The 18,642-nt window shown below is 33.5% G+C and overlaps 2 protein-coding genes and 1 pseudogene across 5 annotated transcripts; 1 reads left to right on the forward strand and 2 right to left on the reverse strand.

Annotated features, from left to right (window-relative positions):
• The first annotated feature begins 564 nt into the window (after nucleotides 1-564).
• On the forward strand, nucleotides 565-2,204 carry LOC111400741 (zinc finger MYM-type protein 1-like). The gene is made up of 6 exons (XM_023028127.1): nucleotides 565-708; nucleotides 851-917; nucleotides 1,107-1,204; nucleotides 1,277-1,444; nucleotides 1,496-1,655; nucleotides 1,768-2,204. The coding sequence occupies exons 1-6, from the start codon at nucleotides 565-567 to the stop codon at nucleotides 2,202-2,204; spliced, it is 1,074 nt and encodes a 357-aa protein (XP_022883895.1).
• Nucleotides 2,205-3,961: 1,757 nt separating this feature from the next.
• Nucleotides 3,962-12,069, reverse strand: LOC111402489 (25S rRNA (cytosine-C(5))-methyltransferase nop2-like). Of its 4 annotated transcripts, XM_023030842.1 has the most exons (18): nucleotides 11,907-12,067; nucleotides 10,347-10,601; nucleotides 10,075-10,265; nucleotides 9,904-9,967; nucleotides 9,655-9,788; nucleotides 9,469-9,552; nucleotides 9,292-9,366; nucleotides 9,151-9,222; nucleotides 9,003-9,076; nucleotides 8,357-8,409; nucleotides 6,980-7,089; nucleotides 6,403-6,471; nucleotides 6,236-6,310; nucleotides 5,725-5,817; nucleotides 5,569-5,648; nucleotides 5,388-5,487; nucleotides 4,426-4,691; nucleotides 3,962-4,289 (listed from the first exon to the last, which is right to left on the reverse strand). In XM_023030842.1, the coding sequence occupies exons 2-18, from the start codon at nucleotides 10,597-10,599 to the stop codon at nucleotides 4,232-4,234; spliced, it is 1,851 nt and encodes a 616-aa protein (XP_022886610.1). In that variant the 5' UTR covers nucleotides 10,600-10,601; nucleotides 11,907-12,067; the 3' UTR covers nucleotides 3,962-4,231. The 4 variants fall into 4 exon arrangements, with proteins under 4 accessions (XP_022886610.1, XP_022886607.1, XP_022886608.1 ...); XM_023030839.1 differs by having other exon boundaries at nucleotides 5,388-5,648; nucleotides 11,907-12,069; XM_023030840.1 differs by having other exon boundaries at nucleotides 5,388-5,648; nucleotides 11,616-12,069.
• A 3,730-nt stretch (nucleotides 12,070-15,799) lies between these two features.
• LOC111400742 overlaps nucleotides 15,800-18,642 on the reverse strand; it is a 30,916-nt pseudogene continuing 28,073 nt past the window's right edge.

Below are 18,642 nucleotides of genomic sequence, written 5' to 3' on the forward strand. Positions count from 1 at the left end.
GAATACTCTAAGTAAATACTGTTGGGGATATTTGTATTATTTTCCACTTCGAAAAATATCTCACAAAACAAGATTTTTTTTAATTAGAACCTAACCAGGTGTTTTTAATTGAAATTTTGATAAATTTTAAAAATCAACGCGAACCATAGGTTAGGTTTGTAATTTGTTCTCCAAATGATGCACTTCAAGAAACAATGCATTTTTTCATCATTTACGTTGGTATTGCTTAAGCGTATTTTAAATGTTATTTGGTTATTTCTTGCAAGTTGATTTTGAACTCCTACACTTGGCATATTTGAGAATCTGGGATATTTTTAATTCGAACTTTGAATCAGGTTCTATCATTATTTTGCTTTAATTATGTCCACTAGAAAATTTGAATCTAGATATTTTAAAAGAAAACGGCATAAAAAGGTTGAAAAATTGATTAAATCTCAAGAGGGAGCTCTTGATAAAATTTTTAGTGGTAGTAAACAAAAACATAATGACGATGTGGTTCCCGAAGAAGAGTTTAATAAGAATGATATCGACGATAATGCAATTGAAAAAATCATTGTTTGGTGAATGAAGAGATGTTTATCGAGGATGATGTTATGGATGAAAGAAAGAAACATCAATGAAAAGATTAGTGATCCAGCAAATTGGGAAAACATGAATCAGAATTTAAGAGATTTAATCGTAATGAAAGATCCAGTAAGAGATAATGATGTAATTTTTTCCAAAAGATGTAGCTAATCGACACTTCTCCTCTGTTCATTACACTCGACGATTACCCAATGGAGAGAATCATAATAGAAAGCGGTTGATATATTCAAAAATTCTGGATAAAATATGTTGTTTTTGTTGTAAGCTATTCAAGAATGATGGGGTTCAAACTCAATTGGCACATGATGGTGCGAATGATTGGAAAAATATTGGTAAAAAACTAAGAAGACATGAAATGAGTTATGACCATGTCACTAACATGAGTAGATGGATCGAAATGGAAATAAGATTTCAAAAGAAACAAACAATTGATAAAAGTGTGCAGTAACAGATTAATAAGGATAGAGAACATTGGAGACAAGTATTATTAAGAATAATATCTGTGGTTAGAACTCTTGCAGAAAATAATTTGGCGTTTCGTGGAGATAATGAGGAGATATACCAAGAAAATAGTGGTATCTTCTCAAGCTTAATTCAAATGATTGTTGAGTTTGATCCTGTAATGCAAGAGCATATTCGTCGAATTCAAAATAAAGAAAGTCATTATCATTATTTTGAATTAAAAATTCAGAATGAATTGATACTTATGCTAGCGGGTGAGATCAAGAAAATAATCATCGAGAAACTCAAAGAATCCAAGTACTTTTTTGTGATAATTGATTGCACTCCAGATTTGAGTCACGAAGAACAAATGTCTATAGTATTGAGGTGTGTTGATATTTCAACAAGTCCAGTGAAGGTAGAATAATTCTTTTTAGGATTTTTATTGGTGGATGATACATATGAAAAGGGACTTTTTGATGAATTAGTGAATGCGTTAAATAATCTAGAAATCAATATTAATAATATAAGGGGTCAAGGATATGATAGTGGTGCTAACATGAAACGAAAACATAAAGGGGTACAGAATAGACTACTAGAAGTAAATCCTAGAGCATTTTACACTCCTTGTGGGTGTCATAGTTTCAATCTTGCACTTTGTGATATGGCTACTTGTTGTACAAAAGCTAAATCTATACACTCTATTTTCATCATTTACTAAAAGATGGAAAATTTTTAAAGACAATGTAAATGGCCTTGCTCTTAATCCTTTGTCTCAAACACGTTGGGAAAGTCATGTTGAAAGTATTAGAGCAATAAGATTCCAAGCTCCACAAATAATAAATGCTCTACTTGAAGTGGCAAGAGTTGATGATCCTAAGACAAAAAGTGAGGCGAAGTGTTTGGCAACATATGAAATAGAAAATTTTGAATTCTTACTTAGGATAGTTATTTGGTATGAAGTGTTGAATAATGTTAATAGAGTAAGCAAACATTTGCAAACAAAGGACATCCATATTGACATTGCTATAGACCATTTAAAAAGGCTCATTTCATTTTTCAAAAGCTATAGAGAATCTAGGTTTGAATCGATCGTGATCGATGTTAAAGAGACTACAAGTAAATTAGACATTGAACCAATATTTCGTGAAAAAAGAGTTATACGAAGAAAGAAGTAGTTTGATGAGATTTCTTGTGAAGAGATGATAGAAACAGTTGAAGAATTTTTCAGGGTCAATTATTTCTTATATGTAGTAGATCAAGCTCTATCATCGCTTCAAAATGGATTTGAACAATTTCAAGAATATGATGATATTTTTGGATTTTTTTATTTTATTTGGAAAAGCTTAAATCCATTGATGATGCTACATTGAAGTGTCGTTGCATTAATCTTGAAAATTATTTGAAGCATAACACAGTATCTGATATCGATGGAATGAAATTATTTTCTGAGTTGAATATTTTAAGGGAAGCAATATCTATAAAAATTAATGGAGCAGTTGATGTGTTAGATTACATTAAGGGAATGAATTGTTGTTTTGCAAATGCTTGGATCGCTTACAGGATATTATTGACTATCCCAGTCACTATTGCGTTTGTTGAAAAAAGTTTTTCAAAGTTAAAATTGATTAAGTCTTATCTTCGATCAACCATGTCACAAGAGAGGTTGAATGTGTTAGCTATGATTTCTATTGAAAAAAAAAATGTCGGAAAAACTTGATTTGAGTTGTTTGATTACTAATTTTGCATCTCAAAACATGAGAAGACTAAATATGATGCTAACCTAATCTCTCGGATTGTAAATGATAATTTATCTAGCAATTCTATATTTTAGATTGTACAATTTTTTCATTTAAATATAGATATTTTTTTATTTAAATATTATTATACGTGTAGAAAAACAAAATATGGGGCCTCAAGATTGCCGACCCGCTTAGGGCCTCCGAATTGTCAGAGCCGGCTCCGGGTGGCACACGACATACAACTGGTAACACTGATATTGAAAAAGTATTTAAGGGGTTAACGAAATGTTAAAAGAGGAACCCCAAAATTGTATCATTAGAGGGGGTTTTTAAATGAAATTGTTAAGTTCGTACCAAGAATAAATATTCTTGCACGTATCTCATTTTTGTTATACTTTCCAAATAGAGCATCCTGTCTACTGTCTCCAAACAAAATCTTCCCTCCATAATTAATAGATTGCCCAGCATAAGGAAGCATTTTTGGGCCATTAAATTTTCTTTTACCACAAGGAAAAGTGGAACTCCCCTACCCCTTTCCAGGTAAAAAATGGTAGCTGCACAAATATTCACGCTATACTACTAGTCACATGCACCATGTTTTGATCGTAACAAGTCCTTGTTTGAGCTCCAATCATTTGAAAAATTTGATTTTGCAACAGCATTTTGAAAAATGTGTAATAAAAAACTAGGAATTTTTTTTTGTATTTACGTATAATATTATTTTATTAAGAGAATGTGAAATTCATAAGAGAGGAGAGAAAAATAAATTAAATTTTGCTCATTTTAAGACTTTTACGTTCTTAATACTTTTGTCACATTTTTATATGACAAACAATACACATTCAAATGTTTTGTTAACGAGCGTCTGCGTGAGAAGCCCATGCCTTGTCCAGCATTTTTATTTGTTTTTTGTTTTGATTACTATTAGAAGAAGAGTAAAAAAAGTAAATTTTTTATTACCAGACATTTTGAGATAAGTTTATGTTAAAAAGTGTGTCAGCTACTGAACATATCCTTCAAAATAAGAATAACAATCTTCTCGTGCTGTTATTTCATGATCAGACTAGAATTTTCTGTAACCATCAATGAGCTAAAAACTGAATTTTCTCCCAAACCACTACCATGCATGAAAGTGAATGGAACATATCAAGGGGAAAATGAATACAAATCAAGATTTTTATAGCAATACCAAGAACGGCGAAACAATATTTTGATTCTTTGAGCACCAAAATTGACGTAGTTTCAGAAAAACGCTCGGTCTATGACAATAATTTGATCGCTTGAGGTTACAATATTAATTAGTACATACACTGAGTGTTGTCTCGGAACTGTTTATAGCATAAATTAGCTAAAAATAAATTTAAAAAAAATAAAAAAATCCACCACTGGATGACTTACTGTTTTATGGATTCCCCAACTAAGCGTGCACTCTGCTGTAAGCTGCAAATTAGTCAGTCCGCAGTTCAGTCATTCCTCTTACCTTTTCTCTTCGCTACTCTTAAAGCTTGTCTCTTCTCTTCTCTGAACATTTTTTTCCCAAGAAAAACGAGAAACAAAATAAAATAGGATGTGAGAAAGGCTACACTGAACTGCACAGCTAATCTTATATCATCAACAAAAATTTAGCCATTATGTTAACTTCCAGCTGATGGAGTACCTGATTCTTGCAATTTCTTCTCTAGAGGGGAGTTTCGTTTTCATTTTCTTTTCTGCGACTGGTGGATTTTCTGCTTTCCCGCCCTTAATAGAACCATTGCTCAACTTCCTATGCTCTCTAGCCACCTCCTTTTTCTTCGAGTGTTGGTGGATATTTCCTTCACCATTGCTTTGGCCATTGCTCTCCATCAACTCAGGTCCTTGCTCCACCACTTCTGGAGGTTCGGAGGGATTTGGAGTTGGCTTGGAATTGCTCATTTTCTTTAACTGCAAACAAAAATGGATTATGCAATTTGAAGATTGCAGATATTGTGCGGTAGTGGTGTAAGTGCAAACAACTGCCTGGGCAACATCTAGATATTCAACTGATTATTGCAGAATGTACATTTTTTATGATCACAATCAATCCAGCAATCCTAACCAAACGAAACCTTTATCCAAAAGAAAATATAAATGAAAGAATAGGAAACAAAGCTAAGCTCTTGGTTACACAAGTCAGTTGGGGTAATGTAGTATTTAAAGCAAAGTAATTATAGAATAAATTCACAAATCAGCGGAAAAGAGAAGGGGGGATGACAGGTCAAAGTTTGGCGTAATGCATAGATGTCTGGAGGTATGCCTCAACATACTCAGTGACCATTCAGGAGGAGGTACAACAAAATAGGTTTAAGAACATACGAATTCTGTACCTATTGAAGCATTTACAACATAAATCCAGTAAAGATCTGAAATTAATGATCGGAAAGTCGGATTATTGACAACTCAACTAGACAGTTTGTATTGTTTGTTTTATCATGTAGTACAGATATATGACACTCAATACGATTTGCCCCAAAATGGCGTAGTAAATAAAAAAAAAAAAAAAAAAAAAAAAAAAAAAAAAAGGGCTCAGCCTGAAGTGCATAATAAAGCAATTAACCCAAAACCAAATCATCCCAAATCATTCTCCATAATAAGGCATACCTTTGCCACAAAGAATCCATCCATGTTGTGAACATGGGGATAGAAACGTCTTGTCTTTTCTAATGAAGTATGAAAACGGTGTTCCCTGAAGCGAATAAATCTAGAATACAAAAGAAATGTTGTGAGACTAATCATGCAATTGCAACGATGATTTGACAAATGAGTTCTGGCTAGGTAATACCCTGGACGCCCAAAATCAAGTCCACATGGCACAAGTTTTACATTCCTCTTCTTGAGAGCATAGTCTATAACAGCCTCGTTCTGCAAATTCCAGCCTTCAGAAAGAAAAAAATAGAAGGCATTCAAGGACTTGAGAGACAGAAACAATGTAACAAACCTCAGCAACCATTATGGAGCATGTGGAGTAAACAATGTATCCCCCTGATTTTGAATTGGCATCCACCATGTCTATTGCTGCAAGTATTAATTGCTGCAAATATTTAAAGACAAATGAGGTTCCAAAAGCATACGTTAGTAGAGATTAAAGATTAAAAGTTTTCTATTATAAATCCATATTGGGGACATCTAAAATGAATCAAGTATGGCAAGAACGTTAGGAAACAATTAACTAAACAGGATAAACCCCCCAACAGAATGACATCAGAGGTGTCTCTTACTACCAGTATACTTGCTAATCCCAAATTCTGATAACATGTCCTTAGCATATTTAAGTTGTATTTAGAAACTACTGGTGTTATGTAAAATATTTCTAATTATTCTTCAAGGTTCCACGACTCATGGTCAAGCATAGGGGATGAATATTAAAAAATGATATCCTTCTGATAAATGTGGTAAAACATAACTTTCTGAACGTAAAACATATATTACACCATGACAAGAAACCATACCTTCTGCAGATGAGCACAATTTTGTATATCTAAAGCGCTTTTTGAGGTTTTCACAGACTCATCCTTAGATATGACCTAAAATGAGAATAACCACATCAAAAATTTGTTCTACAGTGAGTGCAAAAAGAATCTTTCATGGAAATTCAAAATTAAGCTTGACTGCATACCCCAGTGCCACTGCAAGGAGCATCCAGTAGAACCCGGTCAACAGTGTTGTTGCCTAATACTTTTGGCAGCTAAAGTTAAATTATAAAGGAAAAGAGATATGTCAGATCCACCAGAATTATGGACAATACAATCATAAATGAAAGAAAGAATTATAGAAAGAATATGAAAGCCTGATTAGAAAGGTAAGGAAATAGGAAAGGTAAGCAATGGTATTAATTTCTTCAGTTTCTTCTAGGTGCTCAAAGCCTTTAAATAACACTTTTGGGATCATTGTCACCATGAATAAAGATGTGGAAAGAGAGGATCTTTTTTAAACAAAAGAAGATTTGCATCACACCAGCATTATAGTACAAGGATATGATGGTCGTAATGCAAAACACAGTTGCAAGATATACTTTAGCAAGAGGAAGGACATTTTTTCCTATCGGTTTTTTTGTTTTTCTTTCTTTATGTGCTCGCACGTGTGTCTGCATCTGGGGGTCAGTTGGGGGAGTTAGATGAAGAAAACTACCAGTGGAAACAGAAGTTATAAAATTGTTTGAAGAAATTTCAGGAACAATGAGGGAAGATCCTAACCTCCCTCCCATCATAGTTGCAAACAATGGTGTTTGTTACCCCCATGCGATGTAAATTTGCAGTAAGGGATTTGAGCCTTGACTCCTTCATCTCATTTGCATAAATGATACCTTTTTCAGGAGAAACCATGTTAAAACATCATGTTGACTACACTGGGCATACAATTTTATAACAAAAGTTTGCAGTCATTGTGCTATTAGCAAATATAATTCTGCAAGAAGCCATATGATTTTGAGTCAAATAGACTTTGTAATTAAAGAAAAGGAACAGGAAAAGTTGCGACAAGTCGTGCAAACATATATCAATTCCTTGCCAATAGCCAATTTAAAAAATTCTACAAGCCAACCTCCGCTTGACAAAATTTATAAATGGTCAAACTTCATCAAAATTTATATATGGTCAAACTTCATTTTCAACTACTCATTCCAAAAGACTCATGAGTACTATCAACTTATCCAACACTCATTTCTATCTATTTATAACTTAAACTGTCTTTATATTCTTCCCAAACTGAGGCTAAATCTATATTATGCTCTCCGCATAAAAATTACCTTTTTTAATTAATGATAGAAATGCCCTAAGTGCAACTAAGAATAGTACAACTGTATATAAAAATATGAAAAAAACAGCATGCTGATTTACCAGGTGAATTCTGGATTACACTACACTTTGTTACAATATCCACTGATCGGCAAAACTAAACCCCCGTCCCAAAGGTATTAAATTAAAGAATCGAATACCGGCATCAGAAATGGGCATATCACAGTTTGAACATTTTTCATTAACAGTGGCCAAAGAGCCATAAAAGAGAGAGTGCGCTGTACATAAATAATACCATGTGTGGATCTATTTTCCAATTCTTAGGGCAGTAGAATTTACTTTCCAGGGATGGAGGCTGGGAAGTAGGATCACCGGCAAATTGTTGAATAAATAATGAGTAATGATATTCATAGTGAAGACTATCGGTAATCGTCCTACATGGCATACATGTGACAGTTTGTTATTTAATGCATGAAGCGATAAAAAACTACCTGTTAATGTATCAAATAACAAATTGTCACATATATGCCAAGTAGGGTGACTACCGATAGTCTTCATTGTGAATAACATTATTCATAAATATTACAATCAAACTTTCTGAACATATAAAGAAATGAAAACAACATCCAGAAGAAGCTCTGATAGATCATTGGTGTAGCATAAAACAAGGGGGTCCATGGAAGAGGCAAAATAACATGGCTAGCAAGAAAAAACCTACTCCAAAGCCACGTTCATTTATCAATCATTCATGCAACGAAGAAGAAATCAAAAGTCATGAAATTTTTCTCATGTTCCCATCCATTGACATACAACACTAGCAGTGGGATAGCCACTTACCACTGTTTTTCATTAGTGCAGCAATATAAGTCGTTTTACCACCAGGTGCAGCCCTACAAATGCGCAAATTGTGTCAACATGGGGAAAATTTCAACCATTTCACAAGAAATACAAATATAAATACGTGAAACGCTCAAACAACCATGTCACCATGTGCTTATCAACCATCCTCTTACAAGCATGTTTAAGAACATAAAATTTCAACCTAACAGAGATTTATACAAGATAAAAACTCTCAGCAACATAATATAAGACAAAGGATTACGTATTTCAACTGATTATAACTATCAAGTTTGAATCTTCAGAAAAAATCTTAATTCATCCGTTATGCTGCAATTGCATAAGAAGCTACTCAAATTAATTAAATATGTATAGCAAAAAAAGACCAGATAAGAAGTAGACGTGTAAAAAAAGAAAAAAAAAAGAAAAAGAAAAAAGAAAGCATTAGAGATTGGGTGGTGAAAAAAAGAGCTAGACGTAAGGGAAAAAAATAAAAATATGAATCCCTTCAACTTCCAATAAAAGTATTAAAAAAAAGAGGGTGCCCACACAACTTAAAGGGGTTAAAGAGATAGAAACAGAAGTTAGTAGAAACTAAGAAAAGATGGATGAAAATTGCAACTTGAGATAGCTAACATATACTTACGCCACATCTACAATTTTTTCTTTCTCCTGAGGAGCAAGGGCCATTACAGGCAAAAAAGAGCTAGCACTTTGAAGCTGCCAACAAATAGACTGTCAGCTTTGCTTTAATACTTAAAACTAGGATTGTAAATTTTAGGATCAGAAGATACCATATAATACCCAGCCATATACTCCGGAGTGGCCCCAATTGGCACTTGTGAATCATAAACCACCAAGCCAACCTACAAAACACAAACAATATTGTCCCTTGAACTAGATACAGAGTAGAACAAAAATATAGTAACTCTTACTTTTGACCACTTGCTTAATGGATCGAGGTTGACTCCTCTGTTCAAAAGCACACCAGCCAAGTCCCTCCTGCGAGACTGAATTCAAACCAAAGGAAAGCATATCAAAATGGTGTGATTGATGGACCATTGCATGGGTAACAAACCAAAGCACTAAAGAAGAAATATAATCCAGTTCACCTTCAAAGTGTTTGTTCTAAGACATATTGGACGAGGCTTCTCAAAAGCTTCAATGAGCTCCATAAGTTCAACAATTGGAAACATCTGAATAAAAATCACAAAATTCCACATGTGAATACAACCTCAGCACCAAAAAGACAGAAAATGAAACAAAACGAGTTGACCATTCACAATCTGGCAACTAACCTCAACCAAAGCTTCAATTAGAAACTCATTGTATCCATAGTAAGAACTTAAATCCAATTTAAGTTGATCAACATAATCCTTTCGTGTTGCTCCGTCTTGCCTCAAAGACTTAAAATTCGAAAGGACTCGCGCAACTGAAACAGATCAACCGAATTCAAAGGACTTGGTAAAAGAAAAGAGAAATGATAGTAAAGAATTTCAATTTAAAACGAAAACATAATTAAGAAAATTCATGGAAACTGAACTTACTTTCTTTTATCCTTCTTTGGAGATTCGAAAGATCTGGGGGTCTGTGTGTTTCTTCTTCAAGCTCCTATGTATTTGTAGAAACAGTTCAAATTAAACTTGGCAAAATGTTTTCAGCCAATGACTAATAATAAAACTCATAAAAGCAATGCAGAAGTATCCAATTAACTAAACCTCCTTGGTTGGCAATCGGAACTCATCCGCCTCTTCTTTAATATTGAGCTGCAATTCAGCCTCCGCTTCTTCTTCTACCCTCTCCTTTTCCTCATCAATTGCTCTTGCTTTTGTCTCAATATCAGATGCATCAGAATCAGAATCAGAATCTGAATCTGAATCTGAATCTGAATCTACATCTAAAGCCTCCTCTAAACAAATGATCCAGCAAATGTGATAAGTTCAGGAGAAGAGATAAACCTCCAAATAAAGATCCAATGGAAAGAGGATACCTTCATCATCACTTCCTTTGAGAATATCATCTGCAAAAGGATCATCCCCATCTGATGACATATCCAAGTCCGAATAGAATTCCTGTTCTTCTTCATCAGATTCTTCGTGTTCTTTTACTTCTTCATCCACTCCATCAGAATCATCAAGGAGGTCTTTTCTTTCTAGTTCTTTTGCTAAATGTACTTTCTTTTGCTTCTTTCTAGGATGAGGATTTTGTGATTTCGTTTTCGTTTTATTTTTGGGAGCTACCATTACTGTACAAAAAATTCCCGCATAAAAATGATAGCTTCACTTAAATGATTAAGTAGAATAGCATGTGATAAAGAATAAAATAAAAATAAAAATAGAAAGAGGACTACAGTCCCTATTAGAATGCAGAGAAACAAACCGCACAGAACTTTTGAAATGACAGAAAACGCAATGAATTGTTCCTAAACATTATTTATAAAATGGTAACTCGAAAGAGTCCACAATCATCAATGCACATGCCAACTGATATTATTAGAATAATTTCAATATATCAGAAAATATATACAAATCCCATTGAGTTGACACATTAAGCCTAATTACGATCATTCACCTTTTCACATCTCCTGAATTAACAACCAATAATCAGCTCAAAAGCTCATGAAAGCACCCAGACCCACAGTTACTGTATGTGTACAGACATTGCAGAAAGCATAAATTGAGAAGCATGAGCTTCATTCAAAGTGAAACGCAAGATATATATGATAAAAGAGCATATTTTTCTATCAACTCAGAAAAAAAAAATTCATTTGGCATAAATTTAGATAAATTCAAGCAACAATTTGAAAGTTCAGCAAAGATATGCAGATTCTAATAGTACTCAGAACCGACCGCGTCAGTGGTAGAAGGTCAGTGATTCAACGGATGAGTAAGTGTTGGATCAATACTTTAGCCAAAATATAGTTTTTTGAATTGAATTTTGAATAATAAATAAATAAATTACAATGCGAGCTTCTTGATGTCTTTACATCATATGAAGTGTTTTTTCCCATTCGATTTTTAAAAAAAAATGTTTTAAATCATTTTAACTATAATCAGGGAAAGAAAGTATGCAAAAAGTATAGTTATTATAAATTTTAATTCCAACTTCACACAACAATTCACTTGACCTAGTGGAAAAAGGCTCCAACTTGATAGGAGAGGATTGTTGTGAACTTCCTTATTTATCAGCTGCAAGTATAAAATTTTATACAAAACCAGGATCAGTCCGGGTTCAAGCAGATGGTTGTACTCAGTTCAACCTGGTTTTTAATCGATTTATAGGAAGAACGGTCTGCTAGCACCAAGCGGAAAGGATTGCTGAAAATAATGCAGAAAAATCTCTATAACCAGCGAACCCGAACATTTAATTTTGAAGGATAGTGCCAAGACTGAGAAGAGGAGGGGAACAAAAAAAAATGAAGAAGGAAGGAGACAGAGAAGAAGTACAAGTTAATGCATAAAAAGATTTTGGGTCCTGGGTATTCACCGATTACACTTGAAACAATCACATCAAAAATTCAAGAGATATTGCCGAGAAAATCTGATACTACCTTCCAACTTTGGTGATCAAGAAGTTTATAGAAATCACTGCAACACAAGATAAGTTGCTGCCAAGGAAACCCTAGACCCTTAAGCCGCTTGTCCCCTCAGTTCTGTTCTGTGCTACATGAATAGACTTAAATCATGGTTACCGGTTGAGTTAGTCGGATATGAATGACAGCATGGAGATAGGTTTTTAATTGGGTTATCGAACACCACAAAAAGGACGGAAGTTACAAGAGAGTTACAACTGGGTTCGTAGCCTACTCATGGCCCACTTCCATTGAAGCCCAAACCAATTTTAATTTTTTTTTTCAAGATATGTCATAAATAGCACTTCCATTGAAGCCCAAAACTAAATTTTCTTACTTTTCTAATCTACAAGGCATCGTCACGTGCCTTACACGAATTTTGTATTTATCGTATTTTTATTAGTGTATAAATTTTATTTTTTCGAAAGTTTTGGAAATGATATTTAAAAATATTTTTATGATATAAGAAAAGGATTCCAAATTATTTTTACAATTACAATAGTATTACAACAGTATTCTATGCGGAGTGTCCGCACAGCTCCACACCTATTTTGTGTGTTTTTTTTTGTTTTGGGACAACACTCCACACACACACACACACACACACACACATATATATATATTAGACGAAATAGTAATGATTTTTTTTAAAAATCTATAGATGACAATTTCAAAGAAGGTGATATTGATAATGCCATACCACCCAACTTGATATATATTTAATATTTATTTTATGTTGAAAAAATAAAAATTTGAAAATTTTTTTGAAATTCGGTTTGGTAAGTGAATTACGGTATTTTGCATTCCCGGTTTGTAAGTGCAAAAATTTGTATATAAAAAATTCAGTAAGCTACAAATACGGTAGGCAGCAATACGGTAAGGTGCAAATACGGTAAGCTATAAATATGGTAAGTTGTTTGCAAATATGGTAGCCTGCAAATACGATAGACAGTAAATACGGTAAGTTGTAAATACAGTAGGCAGCAAATACGGTAAGTTGTTTGCACATACAGTAGCCAGCAAATACGGTAAGCGATAAATACAGTAAGTTGCAAATACAGTAAGCAGCAAATATGATAAGTTGTTTACAAATATGGTAGACTGTAAATATGGTAAGTTATTTACAAATACGATAGCTTGCAAATATGGTAGGCAGCATATACGGTAAGCTGCCTGCAAATACGGTAAGCTAATTTATAATTTGTTATAAATGTATAAAATTATTTAATATTAAATTTCTTGAGTATTAAATGTTTAATTCAATATTGTTTCATTTTTTATAATTCTATTTTCGAGAATTAAAAAAAATGTTATGAGATTGCTAATTTTTAAATGTATTTTTTTCTTGAAAATAAAAATAATTTTTTTAATATTATTTGTAAAAAAATAAATTTATTGTAATTTTATTAGCGTAATAAGAAAATTTATTATATATTTTTATTTTTTACATTTTGTGAAGAATTTTTTTTTATCATAATTGACAAATATTCTTCCACACACGCATCATGCCAAAGTTTTTTTTTTTCTCTCCACATGTTTTTTTATTTTTTATTTTTACTTCGCACTTGGTTGAACTGTCTCCGCACCATGCAAAGAGTTTTTTTTTTTTCAATTTTACAATATTGAATTATACAAAATTTAGAAATATAATCTTCACATTCAATTCAATCATATCAACACTAATAGTTTGTATATTTCTTATTCAAACATGAAATATACAAGCATATTTTTCTAGATAACATACTGCTATGCAATTGTAAAAATAATTTACAATTATTTTCTTATATCATGGAAATATTTTTAGACATTCCTTCAAAAACTTTTCAAAAAACAAAAAAAAATAAAAATAAAAATAAAAATTTGCTCTGCAGTTCGTGTGAGCAAAGTGCGGAGTTAATCCCAAAAAGTGTGGACTTACTCCACACACTCCGTACACATTGCTTTCTTCCACATCCCATTATCTTTATAAACTTTAATAATCTTATTATATACAAAAGAATCTAGCTAGTACTCTTTTTTCTTCATCTGAGAAATAACTAACCAAGTATCTTTTACCTTATTCGTGTGAACATAATAGTCAATAAGTATTAATGTTTTGCGATTCCTTACCAAACCCGAATCATCTAATAATCTCTAGATTTTATTTGTAAGTTGTAAAAGCCTTTTCTAAACAACTTTTGAGCAATGTATTAACAGTTTAATTCCTGACTACAACCTGAAAGTATAATTTCATTGAAAATAATGTCTGCCAATATTCTTTCTAGAGCCTCCATTTGTGAAAGCAATGACATGACATTATCAATATCCCCTTCTTCGAAATTGTTATTTATAGAATTTAAAAAAAAAATCATTAATAATAATTAATGTACTTAGTCTAATTACTCTAAAAAAAAAAAAATTGCGACGGTGTGAAATGTGTGCAGTGTGCGAAGTGTCCCACAGATTGGTCCCCGCACGAAATTGGTGCGGGGACTCCACTCGACTGTGCAGGGACTCCCCACACCAATTTCGTGCAGGGACTCCGTACGACTTTGTGGGGATTCCCCACACCAATTTTGTGCAGGGACTCCCCACACCAATTTTGTGCGGAGTCCCCGCAATGCTTGAAGACCGAGATACCATGAGAGTTGCCAAAAGCACATTGCCATATCAAGAATAAGATTTTGAACCTGCATTGAAATGTAGTTGTCTCTATCAATATGTTTCAAAGGCAAAAGTGCAAAATTTTACAGAAAGATGGCTCCGCACTATGCGGAGAGATGGCTTCGCAAAGTGCGGAGTTTTTTTTCCTAGTTTATATATATTAAAAAAAAGGATAAAACAACCAATTGCAATAAATTTTAAATTCAACAATCCAATTGGGAGAAACAACTTTCCACACAATTGCCTAAATCAAAATAAGTTTGCTTCTCTTAAAGTAAGTTGCAAGTATCTCATGATAAAGCTGTTGAAAGTAGTTATGCCATTCAAAGAAGACCTATTATATAGAATTCATCATTTAAAAGAAAAATATGCATACACTAAACACAAACATAAGCTCTTAAAGACTACCAGAGATTAGAAAATGATCTGAGAAAAGCTTTCTGAACAGAAGTACCTATGTCACCAGTCAAATATGCTTCATGCTTGAGAATTTGCCGATGAAGATATTTAGCATAAAATTTGGCAACCACCTTACCTGTGAAATTCAATGCATTGATAAGAGAACAATAACGTACTGACCAAACAACAAAGAAATTGGGTAGCAAAACTTGATTTACAGCAAAACATTATTTCAATTCAAACTAATTATAATCTTTAATGGATCTGTATTGTGACTTGTGAGTACAAGATCTCATGACATAGATTATGGTATACAAATGCCTACGGTCAACACTTCATCTTTCTTTTGCCTAGTCATATCTTTTGAATCATAGGTATATGCTAAGGAATGCCGATTTGTATTCAAAATATTCGTGCCATGGTAAATGGCATGCACCCTAATTTAGTATGCAATATAACAACAGCAGAAGTAGAAAAACTTACCCCCATGACCATCATAAACACCAAAGAATGAGGTGGAAGCATCCAAATTAGTAAGTGCTGCATGCTTGAGAAAAAATAATAAGACCATAGGTTATTCAAGGTAGTGAACAATGCATCTCATTATTACAAAATTACAAAATTTGCATTATAATGTTATACAACTGTCTTCCCTTATTTTCTTTCTTGCACTACTACACTCGCAGGCTCCCTCTCTCGAGCAGCCTAGGTGCCCATGCACTCTATTAAGAAAATGTCTACATTGATCAAATTACCAAATTGAAATTACAAATTGCCTACATCGATCTTGATCAACCTCTCGCAACATTGTTCAAATTACCAAATTGCAATTATTTATTAATAAAATAGGCTCTGATTTTTGTGTGAAAAAGGGGTTGCATGTAGTCTCTGATTTTTGTGTGAAAAATAGAGAAATAGAAGATTGTAGATAGGAGAAAGAGAAATTGAAACAATGGTTACGTGTTGAAATTGAAATAATTTTGAAGCTATTAAAATCGGGATGGGATAAAAGAATGGGATTCAACACTATTGTAGATATTTCATCTCCAGAGACTAGAAAAGGCATGGCCATAACGTATGAAAATGGAGAATGAAAAAGTTAAACAAAAATAAAAAATGACGCCATTTTTTCTCTTGTACAGTAACTTGGGATTGGTTTACTATTCCTTCTACAGTAGCAACTGCTTCCCCTTTTTGATAGAAGTTAGATTATTTTTCCTCAACTCATGATCAGAACCAAATCAAAAAACAATGCAATTACACACTTGCAAAAACAAATCGTTTATGCAATGGGTGCTCTCTTGTAGTTTAATGAAACCCATTGTTTCACACCACATATTGTTATTCACAATCAATAATGACTATCATCAACTTAAATAATAGTGAGCCCTTTAACTCATTGCTTTGTATATTGAAATTCATCACAAATTCATTGAACAATGAATTGAGAAACCCACTATATATCTCGTTATGATCTCTACCAATAATGAATAGCATTACTCTTTTCATGCTATAACTTCTTTTCGGATCTTTGCTTTAGATAATGCTTCTTGACAACGAAATGTCATTAAATGCTATGTTATGGTGCTAAACACCAATGACACTACATAACATTTGACCATTTGCCATCACCTACGTTGAATGTGACTCGAGAATACTAAATCAAGGCTAACATGACGTTTGATTGTTACTCACAATCTAATTATCTTATGTCTTTCAAAGTGACACAAGAAGAATCGAAACTAACCTTAAATTTATCAATAGCAACACTTATTTACTGTATGGGTGTGAGATTTGAGCACTGACAAACCAAGCTTAGTGCTTGTTTTGGTTTCAATACAATCACCATATATTTTAAAATCTCAGTCAAAGGGCCACGAAGCAAGACTGAATCCTTACTTCTCTAGGATTGAATGAGTTCCGGGCCAAGGACGAAGCTCGTACTTCACGTGGAAAGTCAAATTTTCCCTTTAACCAAATTTACAAATATTACCCAGTTATTACCAAATCATCGATACATTTCATGAGACTTATTACAACTCTTCATTATATTTTTTTCCCAAACAAGCATCGAGAATTATTCCAAGACTATTGTATTAGCAAAGGGAAAGGACCAACTAAATCTGGAGGTCAAACTCAGGGTCTAAACTCTAAATTATCACAGATTTGGACCTGCCAACAAAACAAATCAAATCTCAACCCTAATAAATTTATAATCGAATACCTGTATCCTTCTTTACAGCAACGTATACATAAAGATCCAAAGCAATTAGATTATAAGCAACCACGAACGCTTACTTCTAACACGTTCACTAATCCTGCACTACATTGTTTTTATGATAAACCATTGGTCCAAGAAAACCATGGAGTTAGCTTAACATATACTGACAAGGACAAGAGATGGACATTTAAAATTCAGGCTGAATGTTTGCAATGAAAAAAGATTGTTAAACTATGAAATTTTGAGGTTCTTTTAGAGAATCAGAGCAACCAGAAAGACGAGCTATAAATATGAATGCCAGAAAAACTTCACTAAGTGCAGAACCTGACATTCGGCCTATTCAAGTTCTTATAGGCTCTCAGAAATCATAAATCTCAGAATAGCAACCAAGAAAAGAATGACAATGGACACCATTTTATACACGATAATAAAGATGTTTTGGCCGTTGGATTTTACTAGAAAAGTTCTAAGTTCAGCTAATCCCTATAGGAAAAGAGGAATAACGAAAATATCAGCAACTAAAAAATTATATTCAAAATTAACAGTGGAGAAAAAGACTAGTATTGTGGTTCTTACTTGCTGATGTCATCTAGGTGATTGTCGAAGTCTATAATATCCTTCAATTTCTCAGATAACATGTAATCCAAAAGGACTATATTAGCTGATGGCTCCTTGATAACTAGTTTACTACTTCCATCTGATCCTACTAGCTTCCAACTCCTCGATGCATCCTTCGTGTAAAGCTGTGCATCAGAGTGGAATAAAAAAAAATAGAGCTTTGTTGATGAAAATTCAGCAGTGCTGCTAGGCGTACAGAAAAGGGGGTTCACGGGGGTTTTACAATCTAACCTAGCTGGGAAAAAAAGATAAAAAAAATAAAAAGGACAAAACCCGTTTGGAAACCGGGCAGCCCTCATTTGCCTTCGAACATATTTTCCCCCAATTTCAAAACCCTTCCCGACTCTCCTTCACCGTTTCCACTGGCCTCCATTAAAGACGGCAAGACAACACCATGAAAAGCATCTCCAGCTCTGGCCATCTTCAAAATAGGTGAAGAAGAAGAATAGTCCATTGTCAAATCAAGGATTCGTGGAAATCGAAGAAGTTTGAACGTTGCCCATCTTCCACCGCCGTGAAGCATCCTCCACCGCCCAACTGAAGACGACACATTTTTCCGTCTATACATCTCAAGTAAGTGTGTGACGTCTAACCTTTGGTCAGAGGATGAAATCTCTGTGGCAGCCATGAAGTCACTGAACTGAAACGAAGCGAAATTGCTGAAAAAACATTTGTAAAAATAATGGAAGGAATTAAATGGGTATTTTTTGTTTCTTTAATTAAAAGTTGAACAAAGTAATTGATTCTTATTACTTTCATCAGGTTGTTGTCGAATTCAGACACGTGGAACTGATTTGAATCTGATTTCTTTGAGCACTCTTTGAAATGCATGAA

This window comes from Olea europaea, chromosome 10 (assembly GCF_002742605.1).
Source record: "Olea europaea var. sylvestris chromosome 10, O_europaea_v1, whole genome shotgun sequence".
In the NCBI taxonomy this organism is placed as follows: Eukaryota; Viridiplantae; Streptophyta; class Magnoliopsida; order Lamiales; family Oleaceae; genus Olea; species Olea europaea.